This window comes from Carex rostrata, chromosome 7 (assembly GCF_964058835.1).
Source record: "Carex rostrata chromosome 7, lpCarRost1.2, whole genome shotgun sequence".
Lineage (NCBI taxonomy): Eukaryota > Viridiplantae > Streptophyta > Magnoliopsida > Poales > Cyperaceae > Carex > Carex rostrata.
This window is the reverse complement of record NC_135924.1, coordinates 12,702,412-12,725,461: the sequence shown is the minus strand read 5'-3', so window position 1 is coordinate 12,725,461 and position 23,050 is coordinate 12,702,412. Positions and strand designations below refer to the sequence as shown.

Here is a 23,050-nt window from a genome sequence, read left to right as displayed (position 1 = left end):
GTTGATGTTATATAGACTAATCAAATGACACTAATATCATATGTTCTGGCCAGACTCTTTTCCATCTAATATATTTGACCATTCAAAGGCACTCGTACTATTAATTACATCGTCCGAAACGCTGACAATCTTTGGCAGGAAAATCATTGGTAATTTAATGCAAATCCATGTCTGTTCTCTGATGTCGGCAAATGGCAATTGCTTGCTTGTCAAACAATTAACATTTATTGCATTCTCCTTAAAGAAAGACCAATCAAATATGTGTTCTTAGCAACATTTTATGTCACTTTTCCAGGAATATTGGATCCGAGAAATTAAATATAGTCGGCATTAGTAATTATTAACAATTATTCTATTATAAAAAAAATGTAGCAATGTTACATGGGAAGTAATTTGTTAGTGGAGTTCTGAATTTTGTTCAGATCTTATTATTAATGCTTTGTGATTAAATTTTCAAGTTACTATTAACATAATTTAATAATAATTTTGAAGTTGCTATCATATATAATTTTTTTTTTTTATCAACAAAAAGAATATTACATAATTTTTTTACACGAGCTAATGTACACTTGCATACAGTTACTTCCTTTCGTTCACCATAACACCAAAAAACTAACATATATAATTAAGAATTAGGCACTATTTAATTCACCATAATACCAAAAAACTAACATATATAATTAAGAATTAAGCTACGGTGCTATGCATATGAAGTGTCATGCGGGCTATGCATTTTTAACCATCGGATGTGTTTTAAGATTCGTGCAAAAATTAAACGCTGGCGAAAGTTAACAGAGAACAGATTAAAAATGATCCCTCCGTTAGATGTTTGAATTAAACGCTGGCGAAAGTTAACAGAGAACAAATTAAAAATGATCCCTCCGTTAGATGTTTGACTTGAAGTCTTCGACAGACCCCTCTCCTCTATTAATCGTCTCCATCTTTCTCAAAGCCTCCTCTTGACGGTTAGTCTCTTGTGAAGTTGCAACCCCCTGTCCCCTTACTTCCGCTCTCGATCTGGTCTCCCCAGTCCTCCCTCGATCCGGTGCCTCCCGACCACTCTCAATCTGTCGTCTCACCATCCTTTTTGGTTAACCGCCGCCAACTGTGTTTAGTGGGCTGGAGGAACGACTGCACGAGGCAAGAGGTGGCTAATGGTGCGACACGTATGCCGGCTTGAGGTGTGAGGAGGCTGGTGGCTGGAGGCGCAGTGCTGGTCCTCTCTTCTTCCTTTTGAATTTGAGAAAAAAGTACAGAGGCGGCCACGTGAGGGAGAGAGGAGAGAATTGTTTGTTTTGAATTTTGTTCTTTTACCTAACAGAGACTTAGTTTTACTTTCCCATCTTCATTTTTTCATTAAGCAAACTTCTTTGCACAGATCTTGAAGTACATTCAATGTTTAAAAAATACATAGCACCGCATGACACTAGCCTAACTCTATAATTAATATATATCCTACACATTTGCACATGAATTGATAATTAATTAAGTTTACGACCTACATCTCTTCGTTTCATAACCCAAGCAAGACCTGATCCTGTCTAGTACAATGCCAGACACCTTCTTAATCTTCGTTTGCGCAAGCATCGTGCCAATGGCTTTCTTGGGTTGGGCAGCCCCAAGTGGTTGATATAACAATCCTCCATCGAAATTGGCATTAACTTCATGTAAATCATTGGAAATTTCATTCCCGGGCATTGTGAATGCATTGTGAATGCAGCCTTGAAGTTGGCATCGGTTCTTTCCCGGGCATGCCGGGTGCCGCTTAGGTGTCATCGATCGTTCCTCTTGTATCCGGATGATCTTTAAGGTTTATTGATGAACTTTATGTTATGAGAGAATATCTTCATTGGTTTTATAAGAAGGCTATATATAGTCGGTTATAGAGGAAGTTTACTTTGAATTAAATGAGCGCGTTTATAGCTAGTGTGATTTTACGTGTGAGATTCCTTAGAATTAACAAGGAAAATGACAGGATTGTTCCCAATGAGTGCGTGTGTATATATTAATGTGAACCAGTGACCAGCTAGCATAGCATGGAATTGATTAATTAGTCAAGTCGACCAGTTCGTTGGTGACTATTTGGGTGTTTATTCGGTTTGACTAAGCGCGAGGAACAAGTATACTACTCGGAGAATAATATTAATTAATTAGAAGCAGTCAAAAGAATTTTGTTTACCTTATTATTATTGCTTGTTTAGAAAACAATTTATACTGGGTCCCAGTAATCACCGAGAAATATTTAAAAATTAATTAGCGAACTTAAAGCTAAAGTTCATTTAATTTCAACAATCACAAAAATAAATGTTTCCGCTCAAGTAACAAAGAGAATTAAATATTGAAGTACTTTATTCAATAGTTGTTGTTATATATATTTTTGTTGTTTAAGGTCTGTAAAAGCTGGAAATAAATCGATTCGTTGTTATTGAAATAACACGTAGAGTGGGAAAAATGGCATGGCGGAACCGGCTCTGTTACGGAACGGCACGACACGTTTATCCGATACGTGCTGTGACTCGCGTGTCCCGTACCGTGATCATTCACATGCCGTGACCATCCCTTGATATTTTAGTCACGGCACGGCACAACACGTAGTCATGCGAGTCACGTTTAATTAAGACCATTAGATATTTATTAAATGATAAATGTTGAATAAACTAACTTAAATTATGATTCAATGATTACGCGAGTCATGCGACACATGTTTAGGTACCGCGTGACTCTCATGCCGTGACCATTCACGTGCCGTGACCATCCCTTGATATTTTAGTCACGGCACGACACGTGAAAAATTAATTTGGTCACGGCATGGCACGAGACCAAGTCACGGTACAGCACAACACGACACGTTTTTTCCACTCTAATAATAGGAATTTGTTATTCTGATATCAACCGTTGAAAACTTGTAGAATAACAGATTTATTTCCGTAAAAACTTGCAGAATTATATTTTAAAAATATTTTTTTCATCTAATATATTTGACCATTCAAAGGCACTCGCACTATTAATTACATCGTCCGAAACGCTGACAATCTCTGGCAGGAAAATCATTGGTAATTTAATGCAAATCCATGTTTGTTCTCTGATCACTACTACAAAATAAGTGATTATACAAGGACATAAACAGGGGAGCTACACGAATTTTCTGCCGTGTGGTATGTAAAGGTGTAGAAATTCTTAAATATTTACACACGGATATTTACCCGTGTTCAATTATCGAGAGCTACACAAATTATTACATAAACAACTGTGTACAAACCATTGTTAGCGTCGCTCTCAAAATAACCGAGCTACACGGATTATTACATAAATAGCCGTGTACGATTACTCTTTCTACACTGACATTTAGGTAAATGTCTGTGTACAATTACTCTTTCTACACGGATATTTAGCTAAATATCCGTGTAGCTCTCTTATTTTTTTTATGTTTAAATACCTTTCTACACGGACTTTAGTTAAATGTTCGTGTAGAATTATTTTTTTTTTCCCATTTTTTTTAATGTTTAAATACCTTTCTGTACGGACTTTAGTTAAATGTCCGTGTAGAATTGTCTTTTTTTTCCCAATTTTTTTTAATGTTTAAATATCTTTCTGTACGGACTTTAGTTAAATGTCCGTGTAGAATTGTCTTTTTTTTTCCAATTTTTTTTTTGGTGGCTAGCCTCCAATTTTGCTAGTCATTTAAAATTAAAATTCCAAAACAGAGAAACATTAAACAGAGACATTTTAAACTCATAATTCTAAAACTATACAACAATATAAATAATTCATGTACACTAAATTATACAAAATTATACAAATCTATATTGAGCATTATAAAATTTAAATTGAAACCACCTTGCCCACATACATCTAACATGGTTGATCTGCTCCTTGGTGTAACACTTTTGCTTTGGTGCATACTAAAATTATAATTTGGTATTACTTAGTAACAAGAAAAGGTAGAAGATTATAATTCATGCAACATATATATATATATATAGAGAGAGAGAGACGGGCTATGGTGCATTGCAATCCATGGAGGGGTTTGTGCATTGGACCATAAATCTAAAGTTCAAAATCCAAATGGTCGATCCAAACCGTTCATCTTGTTCTCCATATTAATATGTGCTTGGAGACCAAATTTTACATTTTTCTGAATTTTTTTACTATTTATTAAGTATTTTACAAAATTGTTGATCCAACGGTGGCTGCTAATTTTAGTTTTTCTTGAGACACTGTTTATAAACATAGAGTTGGAATCTAACGAGTTTATTGAGATGTTGTTGTACGATGCATGTTTTATTGTTCAACTGATTGTGAATTGGAGTTTTCCAGATTCTGATATTCTTCCCGAGATCAGCTGGAATATTCCTCTCATAAAGAGTGACCTCCTGATGCTCGAGAATCAGATCCCTTTCTTTGTGTTACAGCATGTGTTCGACCTTTTTTCGAGCAATGACGATGATACCTCTAACTTGATTTCTCCTTCCAGTGACGATTCCATGACTACTGAGTCTGAGAAGGAATCTACTCTGAGTGAATATAGTGAGAAAGCAACTCTATTTGATTGCTTAGTTGAGTTTCTGCAGCACGGGGACGAGATCTTATTGGTACCAAAAGGAAATAAACCTTATTGTCATTTGCTCGATTTCTATTACCAGTGCTACATGCTCGCACAAGGGAAGCCAAGGAAGAAAACTCTAATTTCTTTCAAAATTTTCGGGCGAAAAATAAAGATGTTCCCCCTAATTTCCTTTTTTAAAAAGTTAACAATGCGCACGCATCACCTTCCCATGATTGCGGAACGTAAACCGCGAATGATTCCCTGTGCATCTGAGCTTCAAGAGGCAGAACGTAAACCGCGAATGATTGTGGAACGTAAACCGCGAATGCTGTCAAGTTGGAGAAAAATCGAGCTGTCAAGTTGGAGAAGATATCAACAAGAAGGAAGAAGAAACAAACAAATCGACCAGCAAATTCCGATCGAATAGCTTGAAAGTTCAAGGGGTACGAATGTACAAATTAAAAACAACTACGAGCTAAACAAATTTGAAAAAGCGATGAAGAACTAAAGGAAATTTCCCCCAAAAAAATGGTGCATTGGTAGCTGGATATGCCGATTTTTACCCAAAAAAAAAAAACAAATTATTAAAAATAACCATGTTTCAGGAAAAATTTTAAAAATGTCCAAACCGCCCAATTTTTCGGCAGTCCTGAATATTTATTCCGAACCGCCAAATTTCCTGGCGGTCTGAGAAATTTTTTTTTTTTCCAATCCGCCAATATTTCTGGCGGTCCCAGATTTTTTTATTTTTTATTTTTTGCAATTTTTTTTAGGCACCTCAAATTTACACATCTGATTAACATAGCAAACCACCTTCAAAATCTCCGAACAGGTCGTGAGATATCGGCTGTCAAAAATTGTCCGAATTGCTGAATATTTCATTCTGAGTCCAAATTTGCACATCTGGTTAACATAGCAAAACACCTCCAAAAATCGTGAAAATTGACCGACATGTAGTCTTGACATGGTAGAACAGGACTGTGAAGTTTCATACAAAATCACCGAACAGGTCGTGAAATATCGGCTCTCGAAAATTGCCCAAATTGCTGAATATTTCATTCTGAATCCAACTTTGCACATCTGGTTAACATAACAAAACACCTCTAAAAATTGTGAAAATTGACCGACATGTATTCTTAATATGGTAGAACAGGACTATACAGTTTCATACAAAATCTCCGAACAGGTCGTGAGATATCGGCTTTCAAAAATTGCTCGAATTGCTGAATATTTTATTCTAAGTCTAACTTTGCACATCTGGTTAACATAGCAAAACACCTCTGAAAATCGTGAAAATTGACTGACATTCAGTTATAGCTGTTTAAAGTTACACGTAAATCCGACTTTCCTAGTCAAATTTATAGATGTTTAAAGTTTTTCCAAAAGTTGAATGTTAGAAATTCATAACTAACTGTAAAAAAATCCAAATAAATTAAAATTTATGTTAATTTTGTGTATTTTTAATGCTCTATATGCTGATATAATCACTTTTGCAATTTGGTCCATAGTTTGCTATGTTAACTAGATGTGCAAAGTTGGTCTCACAACCAATTTTCTACAGTTCATGCAATATTTGAGAGCCGATATCTCACGACCTGTTCGGAGATTTTGTATGAAAATTCAGTCATATTCTACAATATCAAGACTCCATGTCATCCAATTTTCATGGTTTTTGGAGGTGTTTTGCTATGTTATCCAGATGTGCAAAGTTGAACTCAGAATGAAATATTCAGCAATTTGGATAATTTTTGAGAGTCGGTATCTCACGATCTGTTCGGAGATTTTGTATGAAACTTCACAGTCCTGTTCTACCATGTCAAAAATGCATGTCGGCCAATTTTCACGATTTTTGGAGCTGTTTTGTTATGTTATCCAGATGTGCAAAGTTGGACTCAGAATGAAATATTCAGCAATTCGGGCAATTTTTGAGAGGCGATATCTCACGACCTGTTCGGAGATTTTGTATGAAACTTCACAGTTCTGCTCTACCATGTCAAGACTGCATGTTAGTAAATTTTCATGATTTTTGGAGGTATTTTGCTGTGTTAACCAGATGTGCAAAGTTGGACTCAGAATGAAAAATTCAGCAATTCGGGCAATTTTTGGAACCAATATCTCACAATCTGTTGGGAGATTTTGTATGAAACTTCATAATCCTGTTCTACCATGTCAAGACTGCATATCGGTCAATTTTTACAATTTTTGAAGGTGGTTTGTTATGTTAATCAGAGGTGCAAAGTTGAGGTGCCTAAAAAAATTTGCAAAAAAAAATCTCGGACCGCGAGAAATATTGCCGGTTCGGAAAAAAAAAAATTCTCGGATTGCCAGGAAATTTGATGGTTCGGAATAAATATTCAGGACCGCTGAAAAATTGAGCGATTTGAACATTTTTAAATTTTTATGATTATTTTTAATAACTTATTTTTTTTGGATATTTTTAAAAAAATCGGTTGGACATGCATATGGAAAGCAGTAGCCTAGAAAGCAAGAAATGAGAAAAAAATTTGGACCATTTCTCGATCTGTGCGTGTCATCCTTGCGCACGGGCATGCTAATTTGAAATTGCACTTTCCGAGTTCCGGAACGGGATATGCGCGTACGGAGGTTGGTTCTTACATAGACAAGTTCCATTGAAATGAACCTGAATGGAGGACCCACACGTTGGTACTTCTGCGGTGCTCTATAGCACGAATTGTGGAAAACTGAGTCCAAGCAAGAAACTCGTTTGGGCCTTGATTTTTTGTTTTGTTTTGAAGGTTGGCTAAAAGCGTTGATTATTATTTAGTTTGGGCTTTCCTGGTCCAACAAATTGGTAGCAATTGCGGATGTAAGACTAAATCAAATTATGGTCAGGCAACTCAGCTCTTTTTGTCAAGTATCATCCAAATCAGCTGAATTAATTATATATATAATAACAATTCGCGCAGGCATACATCATTTTGGATTTCATACATACATAGGTGGTGCCAGAAAATAAATAAGGTGGGTAAGAAATTTATAAACAAGATATAATTGTATACTTATTTTGTATAATAATAAATATAAATTAATGCCCCTAGAAAACATAACCATACTTTCAAAGAAAGTTCAAATTATTCCAAACAATTATTCTGGCTGTGGAGGTGTACATGTACTATATAATTAACAACTTAATAATAGAATGATAATGATGTCACGGGTATTTTGACTATATAATTAATTTGGATGTTTTTTTAAATAGAATCAAATTTAAATATTTCAACGAAATAAACAGACTGAATTTTGATTTTATAAAAAACAGCTTCACTGATCCTGTGGATCTGTGGAGGCAAAAAAGTAAGCATAATAAGTATGCACAATAAGCATAGTAGTTGTCTCCACTGTCCAACTTAATTGTTCTCTTGAAATATTTAAATTTGATTCTATTTAAAAAAAAAAATCATTAATCTGTTTGTTTCCAATTTCAAAGGTCCAATTCTATAATTCCGAAGAATTACAATAACCTAAAACAGATACAGATTTTCTAAGGTAATTAATTAGATCCAAATTTTTATTTTATTTTATAATACATATTTATGTCCTTAAATTCTAGTCAAACTTGTTAGAATTATTTTACGGATGAGTTTTGGTCATGATTATTAACAATATAAATCAAGTCATTCTGAATTTGTCTGTAAATTTGTTTATTATCTAAGTTGTGGAACTAAATTATTTATGTTCAGACTAATTGGTCAGAGTATTGTTTAATTTATTTTTAGTGCTTCATATTATATTATTTAAATTATATTCCGTACGTTATGAATTTCTTTATTTAAATTATGCACATGCATTCAAATGATCCACACGAAACATTATATATATTTTTGCTATATATGCTTTGTGATTAAATTTTCAACTTACTATCATATAAATAAGTTCATAATTCAATAATATTATTTTCAAGTTGCTATATATCATATATAATTATTTTTATTGATCAACAAAAAGAATATTACAAAAAAATTTTACAGGAGCTAATGTACACATGGTTAAAGTTACTTCCTTTCATACACTATTTAATTCACCATAACACCAAAAAACTAACATATATAATTAATATATATCTACACATTTGCACATGAATTGATAATTAATTAAGTTTAATTACGACCTACATCGGCATTTCATAAGTCAAGTAAGACCTGATCCTGTCTAGTACAATGCCAGACACCTCCCTAACCCTAATCTTCGTTTGCGCAATATGCACCATCATCGTGCCAATGGCTTCCTTGGGTTCGTTATTAACTTCATAAGCAGCCCCGAGTCGATGATATAACAAACCTCCAGCGAGCCTGACGGAAGGATAATAAGCACCAAACTTGCCATTAACTTCATATAAATCAATGGAAATTTCTTTCCCGGGCATTGTGAAAGAATTGTGAATGCAACCTTGAAGTTGGCATCGGCTCTTTCCCGGGCATGCCGGGTGTCGCTTAGGTGTCTTCGTTCCTCTTGTATCCGGAGAACTCATTGTTTGAATGCAGATCTTATCGAGGTGTAAGAGTATGATCTTTAATTAAGGTTTATTGATGAACTTATGTTACGAGAGAATATGATCTGGGTGTGGCGGTGTGTGCATTGGTTTATAAGAAGGCTATATACATATATAGTCGGTTATAAAGGAAGTTTACGTAGAATTAAATGAGCTAGCGCGTATATAGTGTGATTTTACGTATGAGATTCCTTAAAATTAACGTGCCTAGTCGGTTATAAAGGAAAATCATAGGACTGTTTCCAATGAAGCAGCGTACAGCTTGCATGCATGCAATTGATTAATGTGAACCAGCGTCCAGTTCGTTGATGACCAGCTAGAATTGGGAAATTCGGGTGAAACAGTCCAGAAGGTTCCTATTTAATCAATTTAATTACTTATTATTCATATAAATTATTTTGTATTTATTTATTTTATGTGTTTTTATCCAAAATATATGGTTTGACTAAGGACGACCTGCACAAAACAAACACAAAGCTAAGGGGCGAGGTACAAGTATACTACTCAGAGATTTACTCAAAAAAAGTATACTACTCGGAGAATAATACTAATTAATTACATCCGAAACGCTGAAACGCTGACAATCTCCCAAAGGAAAATAATTGGTAATTTAATGCAAATTCATGTTTGTTCTCTGATGTCGGCAGATGGTAATTGCATGCATGTTAAACAATTAAAATTTATTGCATTCTCCTTAAAGAAAGACCAATCAAATATGAGTTCTTGGCAATATTTTCTGTCACTTATCCAGGAATATCGATCTGAGAAATTAATTAAATATAGTCGGCATTAGTAATTGTTCTATTAAAAAAAAAGGTAATTTATTAGGGAGTTCTGAATTTTGTTCTGCTCTTGTTATTAATTTTTTTTATCTCTATTCCTAAAAAAAACTGCATCTTTTTACATTTCTTCTTTTCACATTATTTTGTGTATATGTGGAGAAAATATGGCACATCTTGTGTCAGGAATTTGAGAACATGATCATCACCTTTTCTTAAAAAAAGATATGTATATATTTTGGTACTAATAAACGCATATGTGAATATGACGGAACAATGAACATAGTTCAACTGAAAGGGGTTATTCCAATGAATTTTTATTTTTATTTTTGTTCTTTAGACTTATTATTTTTTTATAAAAATTATCAATATTAGTCCTCATAATAAAATAAAATCACATAACAACTATTCATCTAACTCTCCTATATATCTTAATTTTCTAATTTTGTCCATATATGTGAAATCAACTTTGTATTATATGGATAGTTTTAAATGCATCATTGTTTTCATATCTGATTCATGCCTCACGTCCTTACATCCGTATTTAAATGTGCTTGGAAACAAAATTTTATAGTTTTTAGAATTTATAAGGCTCTTATCAGCATTTATTATTATTTAGTTTGGGCTTTTCTGGCACAACAAATTTTGTAATGTTAATTAGATCCAGATTTTTATTTTATTTTGTAATACATATGCAAGTCCTTAAATTATAGTCAAACTTGTTAGAGTTATTTTACGGATTAGTTTTGGTCATGATTATATAAATCAAGTCAATCTCAATTTTGCCTGTAAATTTGTTGATTATCTAAGCTGTGAAACTAAATTATGTATGTTCAGAGTAATTGGTCAGAATATTGTTTAATTTATTTTTAGAGCTTCATATTAATTATATTATTTAAATTATATTCCGTAATTAATTTCTTTATTTAAATTATGTACATGCATTCAAATGATCCACATGAAACATTATATATATTTTTTCTGTATATGCTTTGTGATTAAATTTTCAAGTTACTATCATATTAATAAGTTCATAATTCGATAATAATTTTCAAGTTACTATCATATATATATAATTATTTTTATTGATCAACAAAAAGAATATTACATATTTTTTTTACACGAGCTAATGTACACATCCTTAGAGTTACTTCCTTTCATATACTATTTAATTAACCATAACACCAATTAAAAAATTAATATATATCATACACATTTGCACATGAATTGATAATTAATTAAGCTAATGTACACATCCTTACAGTTACTTCCTTTCCTATACTATTTAATTAACCATAACACCAATTAAAAAATTAATATATAATTAATATATATCCTACACATTTGCACATGAATTGATAATTAATTAAGTTTAATTACGACCTACATCGGCATTTCATAACTCAAGCAAGACCTGACCCGGTCAAGTTGAATGCAGATCTGATCGAGTTGTAAGAGGATGATCTTTAATTAAGGTTTATTGATGAACTTATGTTATGAGAGAATATGATCTGGTTTATAAAAAGCTAGGCATGCAATATATAGTCGGTTATAGAGGAAATTTACTTAGAATTAAATTAATGAGCGCGTATATATATAGTGTGAATTTACGTATGAGATTCCTTAACAAGGAAAATCATAGGATTGTTTCCAATGAGCTATATAGCGCGTATATATATTAAAATGGTGAATCTAAACCGTTCAAACAGATCTATTTCATTAATTAATTTATTAATTAAAATTTATAACTTTTTGAATTTATTTGATATTAAGTCAAGCTATTAAATGTGTGACTTTTTAAGTTAATTTTAATATATTTATTTTTTAAAATTTTTATCACTTGATACTAAAATAACTTGGAAATATAGAAAATTTGTATGTAAACACATCACTTATAAAGTAAATTGGTTTGAACGGTTTGAATTATTCATTTGAAGCCTATTCAATTAATTTTGAAGTTAGTGTCAGATAACATCGGTATCATACTAGTCAGACTATGTATAAATAACGGAACTAAAAGTACATGCATGTTTGTGATCACTTTTCAGTTGTAATTTCCAAATAAGAAAAAGTTGCTCACAAACATCATTAGAGCACACCACTCACACTGTGGACAACTTTAGCTGTGAAGACCGAAAGATATCGTTACTAGAATATGTTACCTACTGAGCACATTCCCTAATTTATGCCACCAATCCTCCCCTGAAATGAATTCGCATTTTCAATGTACGATTTGGTTGTATGACTAGATAAGTTCATCAAATTCATTTTTACGAAGGCTTAAGTTAAAAGTATTTATTGTTTATTAATTAAAATATATTTTAAAATAGATCCTCCATGCATCTGAGCTTCAAGAGGCAGGGATCACTTTCAAGAAGGCCAAAGCGAAGAGCATCTTCAGTGTACACTTCTCCAATGGTGTGCTCACGATCCCTTACAGCTCAGTCGAGGAAGCGAGAAGGCCACAGATAATGAATCTCACAGCTTTCGAGCAATGCAATGGTAAGAAGTACAAGCCGTTGACGAGCTACGCGGTTTTCATGGATTGCATTGGGAACACGCCAAGGGATGTGTTGATACTACAACAGAATGGAATAATTGAGAATAAGTTGGCCAATGAAAAGGCGGTCGCTGAGTTCTTTAACCAGCTCAGGTATTGCTCTTACCTCGACTATGACAATCACCACCTAGCAGAGCTCTTCAAAAAAGTGAAGAACTATTGCAACTCTCCTTTGCAGAAGAACAAAGCAAAGTTGCACCGAGATTATTTCAGCAACCCATGGTCCATTTATATCGTTTATTGCTGCTATTGTACTTTTGCTCTTAACTTTTTTGCAAACTCTGTATTCTATTATGGCGTACTACAAACCATCACATATTAGCGGTTAATGCGTGTTGAATGTGGTGTGTTTGTAATACATAATATTTAATGGTGTTAATTGAGAGTTGAGACTGTTATGCAGTGATGAACATTGAATAAATTTGGAATTTAATGAGACTTGTATTTTATTGCAAATTATTTTCTTTTGACATCCAACTTGCATTTCATACTGCTCCATACACAACTGTTCTCTGGTAAAGAAATACTTAAAAGTTTGCGCATATAGATTTAATGAAATGAAAATACCCAACTTCACCTATTTGTTTGGTGAACTAAAAGAGGTCTTAGAGAAGCGGATGTCATGTCATTGTACTTTTTTAAGTTTAAAGATTTGGTTCAGTCGCTATAGAGATGACAATATATATGGTTGAGTTTAAACTTAATATTTCACATAATACAATTCATGAGCTAGGTTGGTTGACCACTTACATCACTTGATCTGAAAATCAGTGATTTTCTACCCACCTAAAAAAATAATAAAAAAATACTAAAAAAATGTAAAATTTAGTTTACAAGTATTAATAGTTTAGGTCATGTTAAACGATTCGGATCAACCATTTTAGAATTTTAAAAATCAAAATATTAATCCGTAGTACGGACTAATGCGCGCTATGCTAATTCATCCTGATCTCTTCTATCCTCTTCCTGCCTTACCTACTACACAAAAACTAATCCAATAGGATTGCTTTATTAGAGTAATTAGTTCCAGCAGGATAAGAGTGTTCAACTAGTCAAATCAATACAAGAAAACTGCAAATCTAAATCGACTGTGGCATTTGAAATGTGGCAATCCATATTTAACGGTAGGTACTGTTTTACATAGGTAGGCACTTGGTACTATCACGGCTTCACTAAACCTTCATTTATGCAATTAGTCACAAAACATAATATATATATATATATATATATATATATATATAGAGAGAGAGAGATGGACTTGGGTGAGACGCGGAGCACCACGAGTTTGTACTTCACGCCATATTTTCATTTTGAAAGTCCAAACAACCGATCCGAACCGTTAGATGTGATCTCTATATTGAAATGTGCTTGGAGACCAAATTTTACATTTTTTGGAATTTTTTTACTATTTATTAAGCCACTTTGAAAATCTGAAAATCCGGATGAACAGTAAAAAACAGTAAAAATTTCTGGATCACCGGATCAGCGATTTTCAAAGTGGCTTAATAAATAGTAAAAAAATTTCAAAAAATGTAAAATTTGGTCTCCAAGCACATTTCAATATGGAGATCGTGTTGAGTGGTTCGGATCGGTTGTTTGGATTTTCAAAATGGCTAAAATGTACCATGGAGCACCAAACGCGTATACTCCGCGTCTCACCCAAGTCCATCTATATATATATATATATATATATATATATATATATATAGAGAGAGAGAGAGAGAGAGATGGGCTATGGTGCATTGCAATGCATAGGCCATGGTGTGCATTGGACCATAAATCACCGATTCAAAGTCCAAATGACCGATCCAAACCGTTCATCTTGTTCTCCATATTAATATGTGCTTGGAGACCAAATTTTATATTTTTTGGAATTTTTTTACTATTTATTAAGCCACTTTGAAAATCGCTGATCCAACGGTGACTGTTTGGAACAGTAAAATCAGAAGCCACCGTTGGATCAGCGATTTTCAAAGTGGCTTAATAAATAGTAAAAAAATTTCAAAAAATATAAAATTTGGTCTCCAAGCACATATTAATATGGAGAACAAGATGAACGGTTTGGATCGGTCATTTGAACTTTGAATCAGTGATTTATGGTCCAATGCACACCATGGCTTATGCATTGCAATGCACCATAGCCCATCTCTATATATATATATATATATGAGTAAGGCTACGTTACTTCGTGAATTAATGAGGTTGTTTTAATTCGCACTCATATATATAGATGGTAATTAAAAAACTTTATTTGTTAACTAATAGTTATTTAATTAGTTCAACCAGTAGGAGCATTTAATGCTGAACTCATAATATGCAGTCAATAACCCGTTTTAATTTGGACTATGGATATTAAAATAAGGTGTTTAGAATAGAGCGAGATAATTATCAAGCTATATATCCCCTTGTTCCGTTTAAATTTAACTTGGAAGAATTAAGATATATATGTTGACACCACACCTTAACATTGAACAAAAAGTTATAGAATGATGTCACGTGTATTATGAGTTAATACAAAGTATAACGGTTAAATAACATAGTTTGGTATCAATTGGATCAGACGAATGTCCAATGAATTCAATTTGAATATAATCAATGGAATAACAGAAAAAGAAATAAAATTGTATTTCCTTTAGTTTGTTCAGAGATGTTTTATGAAATCTCTATTTTGTATTGTGTATATAGAAACTTGAAAGGTTGGGCTCTTTCCATAGCTTCAGTGCCCCAGTAGAGGATTGCATTTTGGTAGTTTGTTTATGTGGCTCAAATTTAGCAACTGTTTTAAGATATCCTATGGTATCTCTATGGATGATGATACTTCTAGAAATTTGCTTATGCTTAATCAAATTTGTGTCTTATTACCATTACCTTTGCCTTCAATCTTTGCTTCTTCTTGCCTACTCTCAATCATTCCTCTACTCTAGCTGTTAACAAACACGATTAAATCACATCAATACAATCAATATAGAATCGAATAGTACTTGTGTAACAATAAAGGTATGGTGAAATGTTTGATAATAATGAATTGTGCTCTAGAACCGGAAGTACTTTTTCAGTTGTGAAGGACTGAAGGGCAGAGCTGCAAATTTATAGACAATTGAGGAATAAGAAGTTAGAAAATAATGGAAGAATGATTGTATCATTCACAAATTGATTATGTCAAGAAGTTGAATGCTTGTATCATCTAATCAGGATAATACGCAAAGTGATATCGGAATGCAATGATCTGGTTCAAGAAATTGTTGCACAACATTTTCCACCTGAAATCTACTATCCATTTGATTGATGTTGGGCATAATGTCAGCTTCTAGAAACATATCGGGATCCATTTGAAATGCAATGTATTACAATTTGTTAATTAAATCTATAGCACCTTGATCCAAAGTTCTGTTGATGGTGAATATAGAGACAATTGACGGTCCGCTCAAAATCAGTCTGAGGGACAAAAAGAGAGGCGACTCTTGGCGATAGAGAGGCAAAACCCTAGATCTGAGCCACCACCCCCTCTTCACTTCCTCCTGCCCCTCTCCCCTCTCGCTTGTCTCCAACCCCTTCTCCTTTCTCGTGTCGTACGTTAGAGCAGAGAGGATGGTGAGAGGAAGGAGAGGGGAGCGTGGCGGTTATATACCTAGAGTTGAGGAGAGGTGAGAGAGAGAGATACAAGGTAAGCACATGGTACCGATTCTAGTACACATCTGATGTGAATCAGTTTCTGGTACAGTGGATTGATACGGGAGGTGGCTGCTGGTACGGCTTGGGTAGTGCTAGTGCCAGCCTAGTGTAGATGTTGTTTACAGAGATGAGATTGTTTTTGTGTGCCGGTACCAATTACTGGTACTAGTTTTTTTATAGTAGTACGTGGTGTTTAAGCATGATGTAAGGATTGTTTTTTATATTTTTCAATGTATGGCTTGACAGTTGCTGTCAGCATTAGAGAGAGAGAGAGAGAGAGAGAGAGTGGCAGATAGAAGAGGCATTGTGCGCCACAGAGAGCACAAGGAAGTCTCCTCTCGATCAGATTCAGCTACAGTCGTCGGATGATGCGGCTGCTGAATTCAGAGATAAAATGCATCTGATGGTTATACTAATAAATGATGTTGGTATCGAAGTGCATTGGTGGGTTAGATTTTGTTAGCGGAGCAAGGATGGGAGACCATGTGTGGTCTTTCACCAACCGAATTCAAAACGACCCAATTAGGCTGTTTAACATAATATTTAATATGTTGACGAACTTATATGGGGCCCAAACTTGCCAATAGAAAATGAAATGAGTGAGGCTATGGTACTATGCATAGCGCATATTTCAAATCTTCGGTTTGAAAATTCTAACGGTCGATCCGAACCATACAACATGGTCTTCATATGAATATGTACTTGTAAACTAAATTTTATATTTATATTTTTTTTTAATTTTTTTTATATGGGTAGAAAATTACTTGATCTGAAATTTCTGAACCATCCAAAAACAGTGATTTTCTACCCATCTAAAACAATTGTAAAAAAATTCTAAAAAATTTAAATTTAGTTTGCAAGTACATATTCATATGGAGGACTATGTTGAACGGTTCGGATCGACCGTTAAGATTTTGAAAACAAAAATATTGATCCGTAGTATGTACCAATCCGTGCTAAGCATAATACCATACCGTCACTCAAAATTATATGCTTACCTCGAAGTGGAATTTGATGCTTCGAACCATATCCGTAGTATTAACTCTTGTACTGAGCTGACCAACTCAGCTGCTCCATCTTGATCAATTGAAGATGATAAATATTTATACAAATTAACATATTTAAATTATGCGGGTCAGGCCAGATCAACAGGTATAAAAGAAAGAATAAAATTACATAGACCCATACAAGCTGATTCCTGGTTAGTGGCAACTCTATTACGAACCACTAATTAACAATCAAGGTACCAACCATCACACCTTATGGTCTCGATATCATTATATCATCAAGAAATTTTATCCATGCTCTTGTTATGTATGTCCCTACTCTTGCCTACAACCACTAGTGGAAAAATTAGAATCAGGATCGGCCTATCTGAATCGGTTATATTAAACCACCGATACTAATACCTATCTGGATTGGTATTTTTGAAAAAACCGATCCTAAAAACTATTCAGATCGGCATTTTTAGTGAACCGATCCTAATGCCGTCACCATCAGGATTGGTTCTTTATATTAACCGATCCTGATAGTATCAGAATCGATTATTATAAGGAACCGATCCTGATGGTACATACATTAGGATCAGTTCTTTATAATAACCAATCGTGATACTATCAGGATCGGTTAATATAAAAAACCGATCCTAATGTAGTGTAATATTAGGATCGATTCAAAAATAACTGATCCTGATAGTATCAGGATCGGACTATCAGGATCAGTTAACAATAAAAAACCGATCCAGATAATGCCCAAATTCGCTTTATGTAGAGCTCCCGCTCCTCAGTTTCTACTTCGCGCTCACATCTTCCCCAATTCTTTCCAAGTCCCGCTTCCTCTCATTCGTAGTTTAGGGTTTCACCTCTCCTCGGCTCGCCTCCTCCACCATTTCATCTTTCCTCCGCCCTTCCCCATCCCCCCTCTCCTCCACTCAGCCTTGCCGCAAATCTCTATCCCTGCAGGTCTCTCGACACGTTGCTCTGCCACTCGTCTCTCTCCCCGTCTCTGACTCCTCCGCGCCTCAGGTAAATATTTACCGTAGAATTTATGAATCAAGTTGTGATTCTAGGGTTTAGCTTTCTTAGCCGAGAATTTGGATTTTGTGGGATTTTCTTACATTTAGGGTTCAAGCTGTGATTCAATCCAGGTCTTTATGTTACATTATAGGTGCTAGAATTTGATCTGATAAAATCAAATCATTTGTACCGGTTAAATTTATTTTGTTGAATTAAATTTATTGCTTGAGGTGAATTGCTTCGATGCCAAGTTTGTTTTGGTGTGAATCTGCAAAAAAAGAGTTGTTTCTTTCTGCAAAAAATAGTTCTCCACAAGTTAAAGCAGTGTCCACTACTAAAAGAAATAATTAACGAATAACAAGCAAGGTGTATATACTACTACAAATTTTATTCATTGTTTTAATACCAAATTTCTCTGATCTCCACGCATCTCCTCCCTCCACGGCTCCGCGTCTCTATTTGGTTGTGCAAGACACTAGAAGCCAACTAGCACTGACAAATTGGCAGGTAAACTCTAAATTGACAAATTTCTGTTGGCTGTGCAGGAACTGAAATTTTTAATCTTTCCTTTTTAATTTTTAGTATTGACAAATCAAGACAGTGTAATCTTATTTACAAAAATTAAGAATACATACTTTCCTTCTTTTGTGGAATTATTTTATATACTGCCTCAAAATTGCATTAATTCAAGTATACTATGAATTAATCACAATGCATGTTTCTTTTGTGGAATGAAAGCAGGGTGTGAAGGCATAGGGAAAGATCTGTCATTCCTACATCAAAGGAAATAGTCAATACAACTGGAGCCGGCAACACCTTTACTGGTAAAAATCTGTCTTTAAGTTTTGTTTTGTTTGATTCATGAATTGTTTGGTCATTGAAGATGTGCCAAGGAAATAGTAGATATTTGGATGCTTATATTTGGAGTCATAAATTTTTCATGCATGACCTATGTAAATTTTTGATGCATCACCTGATTAGTGAATATTACTGTTAATGCTTAATGCTAAATGCTAGTTTACTTGTTTCAAAATGTTATGCTAAATAGCACGAGGAAGGTGCGAAAATATCGATGTTGGTACTGACGAGGAGAGGGGTTGGCTGCGATTTGATTAAGTGCTAGATAAGTGCTTTTGAGTGAAATTGTAGGTGAATTGTGCCTATTGTGGTTTGATTTTAATTTTTCATTGATTCTAGATTTATGAAATTGTGTTGAATAATGATAAACTTTGATTTTGTAAATGTAAATATTTGGTAATTTGGATAATATGTTATTTATGTAAGTAGATGTTATTTCGTGCTCAACTATTTACACACAATCATTATCATGAGTACAACTAATCATCTTTAAAGTTTCGATAGCGGAATTAAAAATCATCAAAAGCAAATCAAAGTCTCCACGTGTGAATCAATTAAATAGATTACATACCTTTGTCCATAGTAATCTTTTGAATAATACTTGAATCGTTCTTCGCAAACCGTCAGAAGAACTGCAAAGCAATTTAGAACAATACTTGAATTGTTCTTCGCAAACCGTCAGAAGAACTGCAAAGTGATTTCTCTCCTCTTTCTCTTTCTAAGCAATGACAACTTATTCTTTATGAATATAGATGAAGAGAGGATCAACCTTACTATTAGAATACACGTACTAATGCCTGTCATTAAAGCATCTATTTATAGGGAGATGAATTAACACAGCCAGTGCGAAACGAAAGGGTGGATATAATAGCGCACCTATCAATATGCACCTTTTAATATTAATCTGTACACTATCTGCGCACCTTTAAGCCAAATAATACAATAGCGCCCTTTAATCAGATGCATATAATAGCGCCTGTTAATTTAAGGCAATGCATCTGTTAATTTAATCAAGCCAAAAGATGGATATGCGCCATATGCATGCACCCTTTAGTCAACATGAGTATGCATCCTTTAGTCAATGCATTGAATCAGACTTTTGGATAATCAACACAATGAATTATATCAACGCACCTGTTAATTAAGCCATTTAATTAGGGCCTAATTAAATTGGCTGATTAACGGCATGGTTTAAATGGCCTGTTTTATTTGGACCACTTAATTATTTTCTTACAATTTAGTGATATTTTGATATAATTTAGTATGATTAATTGAAATTATGAGTGCTGAAATTATTGGTGAACTAATATTGTGGCGGGCACATCATTACAGAAAAAATTGCAAAAAAGAAAAAGAATCAGGGTGAATCGGCTATTAATTAAATGAACCCACTAATAATGAAAAAAAAAATTGAATCAGGATCGGGTATGATATATGTCCGACCTTGATAAGTATATTTAGGATCCGCTGTAAATATAGGCCCGATCTTGATAAGCACATTTAGGATCGGCTGTAAATATAGGCCCGATCTTGATAAGCACCAGTAACTATATATCCGATTTTAAAAACTTTTAGGATCGGTTATTTGTAACAATCGATCCAGATTAGATCTATTAGGATCGGTTATTCTATATAATCGATCCAGATTAAAGACTATTAAGATCGGTTATATTAAACAACCGATCCTAATAGTTATTATCTGAATCGGTTGTTTAAACAATCGATCTTGATAGTTTCTATTTGGATCGGTTAAATAACCGATCCAGATTATTGTAGTATCAGTATCGCCTTTATCAGGATCGGTTTTAATCCGATACTAATATGCGTGTATAACCGATCCTTATTCCATATTTTCCACTAGTGAACAAAACTTGGCTTGCTAATAGATCTAAACAAGATGAGCGAGAAGGGTAAATTGAGCACTTTCAGAAAAAAAAAAAAAAAAAAAAAAAAAAGGGAAGAGATGAGAGTTAGGAGGAATATATCTCATGATTATTAAGAACACATGTTTTCCATTCATGAGTTTAATATAGGATCAACATAATTCAGGGTTACACAAGAAATTTTTCCAATTAAAAGTAGCAGCAACCAACAGCTGACTAGCAGAAAAGGGTACTGCTTTGCATACTAAAAGTGGTAATGGAGTGAGATATTTCAGATTAATAAAGTGGTAATTTTGTAATTTCATCACATCTTTGATCATATTGAACAAAATAAATGGTAGAGACTGATTTGCACATTTTCAGTATGTATTACCACATTTCAATGAATTAACAGAAATGCAAGGTATGATTTGGAACAATGGCTATGCAAAAGGAGCCAACAGGAACAGGTATAACACCAAATTGCTACACCATAATTTCATAAATTGCAAATAGATACATTAAGAGAAAACGGAGAAGCAATGGCACAGACCACAATTGAGGAGTCGGTGCTTCGGTAATTAAATCTGTTGTAGAACTGATGACACGCACAAATCATATAGAACAGAATCGAATTACAAAATAAGGAAAATGCAAAAAGAGGGGAAATATAAGCAATTCAGTAATTGAAAAACCAATCGAACGTCAGGCAAGCCTAAAGAAGACAAATCTGAAGAACAAAATCTTAAAAAAGAAAATAAAAACAGAGCCCAAACTGATACAAAGCCAAATGAAGCATAAAAGAAAAATCGAGCTGTCAAGTTGGAGAAGATATCAACAAGAAGGAAGAAGAAACAAACAAATCGACCAGCAAATTCAGATCCAATAGCCTGAAAGTTCAAGGGGTACGAATGTACAGATTGAAAACAACTACTTGCTAAACAAATTTGAAAAAGCGATGAAGAACTAAAGCAAATTTCCCCCAAAAAAATGGCGCATTGGTAGCTGGATATACCGATTTTTACCCAAAAAAAAAAACAAATTATTAAAAATAACCATGTTTCAAGAAAATTTTTAAAAATGTCCAAACCGTCCAATTTTTCGGCGGTCCTGAATATTTATTCCGAACCGCCAAATTTCCTGGCGGTTTGAGAAATTTTTTTTTTTTCCGAACCGCCAATATTTCTGGTGGTCCCAGATTTTTTTATTTTTTATTTTTTGCAAATTTTTTTAGGCACCCTAAATTTACACATCTGATTAACATAGCAAATCACCTTCAAAAATCGTGAAAATTGACCGACATGCAGTCTTAACATGGTAGAACAGGACTGTAAAGTTTCATACAAGGAAAAATTGTGAAAATACCACTCCAAAATCTTCAAAATGTCAAAATGTCATCCCAAATTTCAAAATTGTAAAAATGCCACTCCAAATTTCATTAATTTGTAATTTTGCACTCAAAATAATTAATACCTAAAATGCCCTCCCTTCTTCAACTCCTCTTCCTCTCCTTCTCCTGTCATGGCGAAAGTAAACATCTAATGCCACCTAATCAACAGAGCACACGTCTCAAATTGGTGCTGTGTATTAGTGTATTGTACGTACAATAGTTCTTTTTTCCAATCCACCAAAAAGTAAACGTGTCAACATGCATTGTATTAGTCACTGTAATGGATCCAAAAGCAACAGTGAAGTCGAAGCGAGGGCATTCTCTGCACGGCCGGAGAATCAACCCGTCTTCCTCCATCACCGCCAAGAAAAAGGCCTCCACCTCCTTCTCCGCCTCAGGCGCCGGAGTTCAGTCGAAGAGAATTGCTCCGCGGCCTCGGCACCGGTCGGAGCTCCCATCCAATTGGGATCGATATGACGACGACGAAGACGACAATTATTCTGGCACGATGGGAGGTGAGAAAGGTGAATCGAGCTCGGCTGCCATGGCGGCGCAAGGGAGTGAGATGTTGGCCAAGAGCAAAGGGGTTAATTATTGCTATCTGATCGAACAGGCGCGCTCTCAATTCCTTCCCTGATGAATTCGCATTTGGTAATTGAAATGGTTTTCTTCCTTTCCTGAATTCTCATTGAAACGGTGATAATTGAAATGCTGAAATGCATATGTTCTTCTTAGGATTAAATAATTACTAATTCTAAATAGAAGAGGAGGGCATTTTAGTTATTAATTATTTGGAGTGGTTAATGTTACAGGAAAAGATCCTTACACAAGAAATCCTTCTTGTCAGAGGATGCACCA

General features: G+C 34.2%; 1 protein-coding gene and 1 long non-coding RNA gene across 2 annotated transcripts in view; one reads left to right on the top strand and one right to left on the bottom strand.

Annotated features, from left to right (window-relative positions):
* The window catches only part of LOC144556449 (uncharacterized), a 72,155-nt gene extending 50,347 nt beyond the window's left edge, over window positions 1-21,808 (bottom strand). Inside the window, exon 1 of the long non-coding RNA XR_013512454.1 lies at window positions 21,151-21,808. This is a non-coding gene — a long non-coding RNA (uncharacterized LOC144556449). The remainder of the gene's footprint in view (window positions 1-21,150) is intronic.
* LOC144556448 (UPF0481 protein At3g47200-like) lies at window positions 4,239-12,851 on the top strand. Its single transcript, XM_078304804.1, has 2 exons — window positions 4,239-4,829; window positions 12,193-12,851. Exons 1-2 carry the CDS (start codon window positions 4,260-4,262, stop codon window positions 12,715-12,717), a joined length of 1,095 nt encoding a protein of 364 aa, XP_078160930.1. The 5' UTR covers window positions 4,239-4,259; the 3' UTR covers window positions 12,718-12,851.
* Window positions 21,809-23,050: the final 1,242 nt, after the last annotated feature.